This window comes from Macrobrachium rosenbergii, chromosome 2, assembly GCF_040412425.1.
Source record: "Macrobrachium rosenbergii isolate ZJJX-2024 chromosome 2, ASM4041242v1, whole genome shotgun sequence".
Lineage (NCBI taxonomy): Eukaryota > Metazoa > Arthropoda > Malacostraca > Decapoda > Palaemonidae > Macrobrachium > Macrobrachium rosenbergii.
In genome coordinates this window covers 28525274-28533347 of record NC_089742.1, presented here as the reverse complement: position 1 = coordinate 28533347, position 8074 = coordinate 28525274, and the positions used below count along the sequence as shown (strand labels likewise).

Here is an 8074-nt window from a genome sequence, read left to right as displayed (position 1 = left end):
GTGCTCCTCCATTGTCCTTTCGGCATCAGCAGCGGGGCATTTCAGACGCTATGCACGGCATCCGATCGTCTAAGGGGCGTTTGAGGTCTTTACGAAACATCCGGGGAATCGAGACGAATGCTTTTGTCACTTCGTGAGTGAGGCTCGAATTTGATGTATAGTACTGAATTCTAGAGTAGTTCTTGCGAATGGGAATGAGTCTGGAGTCGAGTATAGTAGATTGAATGTCGAATACGATTCGTTTGAGGGAATGTTTTGAAGACGTCGAGGCTGAGTTTGTTGTGGAATTTGATTCCTCTAAAGGCACAGCTTCAAGCAATGTGCTCAGAATTTGACTGGTGTACTTAGGAAGCATTTTGACATTGGCAAAAATTCCTTATAGGAAATTAAAGATAGGAATAATAGTAACACAAAACCAATGAGTTGGTTGAAATAGTTCAAGAAATTATATGTGATATAATTGCTTGAATAGTTCAAGCAATTATATCATGACAGCCACATTATTCGGTAAGACGCATCATGAACTGAGAAGTTAAGAAAAAATGGTAGATATTCAGGAAGAAACGAAAAGCACATCAACTCAAAACTCGTCTTGACACAGAAAAGCTTGGTACTCAAAACTACAACAAAAGCTGTTATTTAAAACCAAAATTTTCTTTCCGGATGGACCAAATGAGGACCGAAAGTAGGCCCTTCCAAAATTAAGAGGGCGAAAATGTGGAATTTTTGACTTCTTTCATATCAAGATTTAGTTGAAGTGGAATGTTATTTTTGAAAGAATCAACTTTTCTGATTGAAAGCGTTTGTTTCAATCTTGGTACGACTGGTTGATCGGGCATGTTATTATTAATCTTTATGACTGGCTCGTTATATTTTCGTATGATGAAAATAGAACGAGGTATCGCTATTATTATTATTAATTATTATTATTATTATTATTATTATTATTATTATTATTATTATTTTTTCGTAAAAGCCAAAGAGAGCTTTGGCTTCTGTACGACATTTTAAAAACCTATATACAGATTTTCTATATTACTAGAAAGTTAGATGAGATTGTGTCTTAGCAGAGATGTTTACGAATATCTTTATAATGAATCTTTTCATGTTAATGTTTTTTATCTGAAACATAAGTACTATGTTTCAGTAAAGAGACAAAAGAAGTACAACACTAATACATGAAAAACGTTTCAGAAACTAGACATTCATAAAAACAACGTTTCGGAAGAGCAACAATACTATAACAACGTTTGAGAAGACACGCGTATGCAACGTACAGGCGTGTCTTCTTAAACGTTGCTATAGTATTGTTTCTCCTCTGAAGCGTTGTTTTGTCAATGTTTAGTTTCTGAAACGTTTTTCATATATTAGTGCTGTTGTACTTTTGTCTCTTTACTGAAACGTAGTACTTAGGTCTCTTTAATGAAACGTTGTTGTACTTAGGTCTCTTTAATGAAACGTTGTTGTACTTACGTCTCATTACTGAAGCGTTGTTGTACTTACCTCTCTTTACTAAAACGTTATTGTACATAGGTCCCTTTACTTAAACGTTGCTGTACTTACGTCTCTTTACTGAAACGTTGTTGTACTCGTGTCTCTTTACTGAAACGTTGTTGTACTCACGTTTCTTTACTGAAACGTTGTTGTACTCACGTCTCTTTACTGAAACGTTGTTGTACTCGTGTCTCTTTACTGAAACGTTGTTGTATTTAAGTCTCTTTACTGAAAAGTTGTTGTATCTAGGTTCTTTTACTGAAACGTTGTTGTACCTAGGTCCCTTTACTGAAACGTTGTTGTACTCATGTCTATTTACTGAAAGGTAATTGTACTGTATTTATATCTCTTTGCTGAAACGTTGTTGTAAATTTCTAATCGCTACTGACGAAACGTTGTTGTACATATTGCCACTGAAGAAACGTTGTAACGCTGTTGTACAAATGCTCATTGCTACTGAAGAAACGTTTCTGTACAAATGCTAATTGCTAAAGAAACGTTTTTGTACAAATGCTAATTGCTACTGAAGAAACGTTTTTGTACAAATGCTAATTACTGAAGAAACGTTGTTGTACAAATGCTAATTGCTGATTAACGTTTCTGTAGAAATGCTAATTGCTAATGAAGAAACGTTTTTGTAGAAATGCTAATTGCTACTGAAGAAACGTTGTACAAATGCTAATTGCTGAAGAAACGTTGTTGTACAAATGCTAATTGCTACTGAAGGAACGTTGTTGTACAAATGCTAATTGCTGAAGAAACGTTGTTGTATAAATGTTAATTGCTACTGAAGGAACGTTGTTGTACAAATGCTAATTGCTACTGAAGAAACGCTGTTGTACAAATACTAATTGCTGAAGAAACGTTGTTTTACAAATGCTAATTGCTACTGAAGAAACGTTGTTGTACAAATGCTAATTGCTGAAGAAACGTTGTTGTACAAATGCTAATTGCTACTGAAGAAACGTATTTTACAAATGCTAATTGCTGAGGAAACGTTGTTGTACAAATGCTAATTGCTACTGACGAAACGTTGTTGTACAAATGCTAATTGCTGAGGAAACGTTGTTGTACAAATGCTAATTGCTGCTGAAGAAACGTTGTTGTACAAATGCTATTTGCTGCTGAAGAAACGTTGTTGTACAAATGCTAATTGCTACTGACGAAAGGTTGTTGTACAAATACCAATTGCTGAAGAAACGTTGTTGTGCAAATGCTAATTGCTACTGAAGGAACGTTTTTGTACAAATGCTAATTTCTGAAGAAACGTTGTTGTACAAATGCTAATTGCTACTGAAGAAACGTTTTTGTACAAAAGCTAATTGCTACTGAACAAACGTTGTACAAATGCTAATTACTGAAGAAACGTTGTTGTACAAATGCTAATTGCTACTGAAGAAACGTTTTTGTACAAATGCTAATTTCTACTGAAGAAACGTTTTTGTGCAAATGCTAATTGCTACTGAAGAAACGTTGTACAAATGCTAATTGCTGAAGAAACAGTGTTGTACAAATGCTTATTGCTACTGACGGAACGAGTGTTGTACAGATGCTAATTGCTAAAGAAAAGTTGTTGTACAAATGCTAATTGCTGCTAACGAAACGTTGTTGTACAAATGCTAATTGCTACTAACGAAACGTTGTCGTACAGTGCTAATTGCTACTGACGAAACGTTGTTGTACAAATCCTAAATACTATTACCAGAACGTTATTATAGGAACGTCCCCACCAGAAACGTTTTTAAGGGTACTAACGAAGACATAATTTCCCCTTCGACGTCAGCGAAGCATTCAGAGCCGCCATCGTTTAACCTTTCAGTCATGACAGAATCGGTTTTAATTTCGCTCAGTCCCGCTTTGATTCATTCAGAGGCGTATAATTTTAAAACCAGGGTCTATCATAATCGTCATGGATTTCTTTGAAGTTTTGTTTGTGCAGGCTGCAACTGCTGCTTGCGTCAGTCACAGCCGCGATTTTGACGAGGCTAAATCAGTCGTGACTAAATTTAACTGGTGTCTCCTCATTACGTTCGATCAGAAAGGACTTTCTAACCTTCATTTGTTTTTTTTTTATTTGATGGGTTTTCTATATCGAGGCTGTGGCCATTTCGCTCATTTCGGGAGATTTTATAATGTTTGTTTACGTATGTTGTCTTTTATTGAATATTTTGGTGATGACTGATAAGCAATTAGAAGTAATTAGTAGATAGATTGTTTATAAGATTGAGAATTTATTGCAAGAAGCTGAATGAGTATTGCTTATATTTAAATCGATGATGGCAGTCGTGTTTAGCCTCTCTCTCTCTCTCTCTCTCTCTCTCTCTCTCTCTCTCTCTCTCTCTCTGCTGCTGCTGATAATGCTGATAATATGTACGAATCACTTGCCACTTGACCTATCATGCTAACGGGCCAAGGGCGCCGTGCAGTTCACATGGAGACCCCGTATTCACTATAGAACTCTCTCTCTCTCTCCTCTCTCTCTCTCTCTCTCTCTCTCTCTCTCTCTCTCTCTCTCTCCCCCTTTAGATATTTCTTATACGAGACTCCTTGTAAACTTATTTATTTATTTATCTTTTTAATTTCCTATTTGATTTTGTACGGCGTGTAGAGTATAACCTAGATGTTGTGACGCCAGATTTAATAGCCACAAATCAATCAGTCAGTCTCTCTCTCTCTCTCTCTCTCTCTCTCTCTCTCTCTCTCTCTCTCTCTCTCTCTCTCTCTCAAACAAACTAACTATTTGTGTAAATTCATATATAGTTATTTGGTTCTCATTGAATTTACGAGCTCACGCAAAGACCGGAATATATTAAGCGCAGAAAACACTCATATGCTTCTTAGTAAAGTCATTGCATACGTCGAGCATACGCTTGCATGCATTGCACGCTCACTCAGTATCATAAGCAAGTACAGTCATTCATAAGTCATTCGCTAAACATGGAAAATAGCAAGAAACTTTCGCATACACACACACACACACACACACACGCATACACACGTTCAGGCATCATCTGGCTTTGTTGTATTTTAGCCTGAAATCTTTTTGTCCCTCTCCACAAATACCGTCGAGGGAGGGAAGGGGAGGGGTAGGGGAAGGAAGGAAGGAGTAGGAGGAGGAGGAGGAGAGAGGAGGAGGAGGAGAAGGGAGGAGAAAGAGGTGGAGGGATATGCTCGCACGTACGTTTGTCTGTGAATATCAGTGAGTGTTTGTGTGTGTATGAGTGCTCTTTAACCTTTGCAGAGAGAGAGAGAGAGAGAGAGTAGAGAGAGAGAGAGAGAGAGAGAGAGAGAGAGAGAGAGAGATTCAGTCTGACCCCTTTCATACTGACTCCCTTTTAACTCTCTAAATAAATTGTGTGGCAACAGGCAGCAGCACGGAGGCCCCAAGTGACGGCCATGATGATAGTTACACAGCAATTGCTGTCGATACAGACTGCTGTTTGTTTTGTGGTTGATCGTGCCAGCCATTCTGTCCGTGTACGTGCCGCGTTAGGGACGTGCGGGCCTTGGGCTCTCTCGCGCGAGAGAGACCTTGGTGTATTATTATTATTATTATTATTATTATTATTATTATTATTATTATTATTTGTTGTAGAGTAGTGGTAGTAGTATTTTGTAATTAAGATTTAAAGGGAGAAACGAGGATAATTTAGATTATATTTATATGTACAGTAATTGAATCAGTCGTTGAAAAATGTACATAATATATATCTATAATACACACACATACAGTACAGATATGTATGTACGTATGTATGTATTCATGTATATGTATATATATATATATATATATATATATATATATTTATATATATATATATATATATATATATATATATATATATATATATATATATATATATATATATATATATATAAAACAAATGCCATGTGCATGTTTTCATTGATTCAGTTATATATATATATATATATATATATATATATATATATATATATATATATATATATATATATACAAAACACACATTTATATATATACATGTTTTTGTATGTGTATTTCAAATGCAGTTTTTCTGTAATCTCATAATTATCCTTCTCACATAGAAAATAATCATAAATGCATAAAATGTAAGCATTTATACTTGAAAAATATTCTAGTTTGTTTCTCTGCCCATCCGCGTGTTGTATATATTCCTTCCTGACAATTTGTTTACCGTATAGAATATTGGAAGCTGTGGAGACCTGTACAAATTCCCCTCAGAATTGTTTTGTGAGGATGTGAGGCTTTTTTTTTCCTCTTATTTTTCTTTTCTCGTTTTGTTCAAAAACTGTTTTGGTATCTGGTCGTATGCATTGGCTATTCACACAGATACACACAAACACACATACGCAAACCGTCGTTTTAAAGAGAGTTTTATAAAGAGAGAGAGAGAGAGAGAGAGAGAGAGAGAGAGAGAGTCGGATGTTGGTGTATATTTTCAGAGAGAAATAGTTTGGTGAGGAAGTTGGGAACCAAACATATTCTGAAAGTGTGTCTTTGTGTGTGTGTGTGTGTGAGAGAGAGAGAGAGAGAGAGAGAGAGAGAGAGAGAGAGAGAGAGAGAGAGAGAGAGAGAGAGAAATACTTTGGTGAGGAAGTTGGGAATCACACATGATCTGAAAGTGAGAGAGAGAGAGAGAGAGAGAGAGAGAGAGAGAGAGTCGGATGTTGAAACAGAGAAGCAGAAATATTTCGGTGAGGAGGTCTGGAATCACATATTCTGATTGTGTGTGTGTGTGTGTGTGTGTGAGAGAGAGAGAGAGAGAGAGAGAGAGAGAGAGAGAGAGAGGAGAGGTATAGCCTGAATTAAAAATGCCTCATCCGGAGGGGATTTGGCTGTGAAGTATTGAAATACACCCATCTGAGCAACCGAAGCCACGCTACGCAGCATTTAGTGCGAAGGGTGTATTTGGGTGTAATGCCACCATTTACCAGGTAATACTCTTCCCTCTCGTTTAAAGGATACTCATTTAACTCTTCAGGCAGAGAAAATACTAAATATAATGCGTGTTTGTGTGTGTGTGTGTGTGGACGCGCGCGCGCCTCCGTGCTTCGTTCATTTAAAATATTCTGTCTCACTTCGTTGTTATCATATTCTTTGTTTGCAAATACGATTGACAGCTGCAGGTAAATATGGCATTTCCTCTCTCTCTCTCTCTCTCTCTCTCTCTCTCTCTCTCTCTCTCTCTCCACCCCTGTCCCCTACCTCTCGAGTGCCCCATCCCTCACAAGTAACAAGTTTACTTTTTTTTCTTTCTCTCTCAGTGGCCACCTCTTTTTCACCCAAGCTATCATTACCTTCTCTCTCTCTCTCTCTCTCTCTCTCTCTCTCTCTCTCTCTCTCTCTCTCTGCTGTTACTGGTGCCCGCGCTCGCGCGCTCTCGTCTGTGTTCATTTTACATCATTCTTGCCTCATTCTTTTTTCCCGAGCCCTTTCTTTCTCTCCTTTACATCCTGTCTTCACGGCGTGATCCCCTTATACTCCTTCCTCCAGCTCCTCCTCCTCCTCCTTCACCAGTACCTCCTCCCTCCTACCTCTTCCCCCTCCTCCTCCACCACCTCCACCTCGCCCTCTTATTCTTCCCTTCGGCAAAAATACATCTAACATATGGAAGAGGCGTTTCCAGAAAGGCCATAACTCTCGCCATCTGAAGCGCCCTCTCTCTCTCTCTCTCTCTCTCTCTCTCTCTCTCTCTCTCTCTCTCTCTCTCTCTCTCTCTCTCTCCTTGGCTGTTGTTGTTGGGGCATGTCACTGGATTCCATAAAAATGGGAAATTCTGAGCGCCACTTGTAGCATAACAACAGCAACAGCAGCAACAAGAAAAGGGAACAACATTGCCAGCAAGAGCAACCAGCTTTCATGGTATTATTTGTTGCTGGGTTGCTTCCCTTTCCCCCAACCCCCTACCTCTTACCCCAAACCCCTATCCCTGTCCATTCCCCCTTTCAACAGCTCTTCATGATTCCCCCTCCCCCTTTTCTTCCCAATTTTTCCTCTCACGCAAATGTGGGATAGAGAGGGGAGGGAGGGGGGTGGGTTCCTTCCCCTCTATCACTCCCCCCTCCCCCCAGCCCCTACATATTGAATTAGCAGTGGCGCGATTGTTCACCTTTTTTGGCTCTGCAGACATTGGAATGATTCTGAATTTGTAGAGTAATTGAGGGAAAAGTTAACTCATACTTTCACCCACTCCTCAATTTCACTCCTATTACTCCCCTGCCTCTTCCTTTTCTGCCAAATAACTCCTCTGTCCTCCTTTCTCCTCCTTCTCCTCCTTTTTCTTCCTTTTCCTCCCTTTACACCGTCTCTTCCCCTTTTTCCATTTTAACATCTTCCACACATCATTCCACTTCCCCCTTTTCCTCCACCTCCTCTTACCCAACTCCAACACCACCTCCTCCCCTCCACCTCTTGCTCCAACTGTCAGACACGATCACGATATCCAAGAATAAATCTTTCGTATTTTATGAGGATAAATCAGCGAATTGGCAACCAGAGAGAGAGAGAGAGAGAGAGAGAGAGAGAGAGAAAACGTGGCCCTGTTCTCAAAGGTTGGTTTGGGTGGGCGAATTATTGATA

At 38.8% G+C, this 8074-nt stretch overlaps 1 protein-coding gene across 1 annotated transcript in view; it reads right to left on the bottom strand.

Annotated features, from left to right (window-relative positions):
• LOC136842709 (KS1 protein-like) overlaps positions 1-8074 on the bottom strand; it is a 113582-nt gene that overhangs the window by 55538 nt on the left and 49970 nt on the right. The window contains exon 3 of the mRNA XM_067110411.1: positions 1564-1812. Within this exon, the coding sequence (XP_066966512.1) occupies positions 1564-1812 (249 nt within the window). The remainder of the gene's footprint in view (positions 1-1563; positions 1813-8074) is intronic.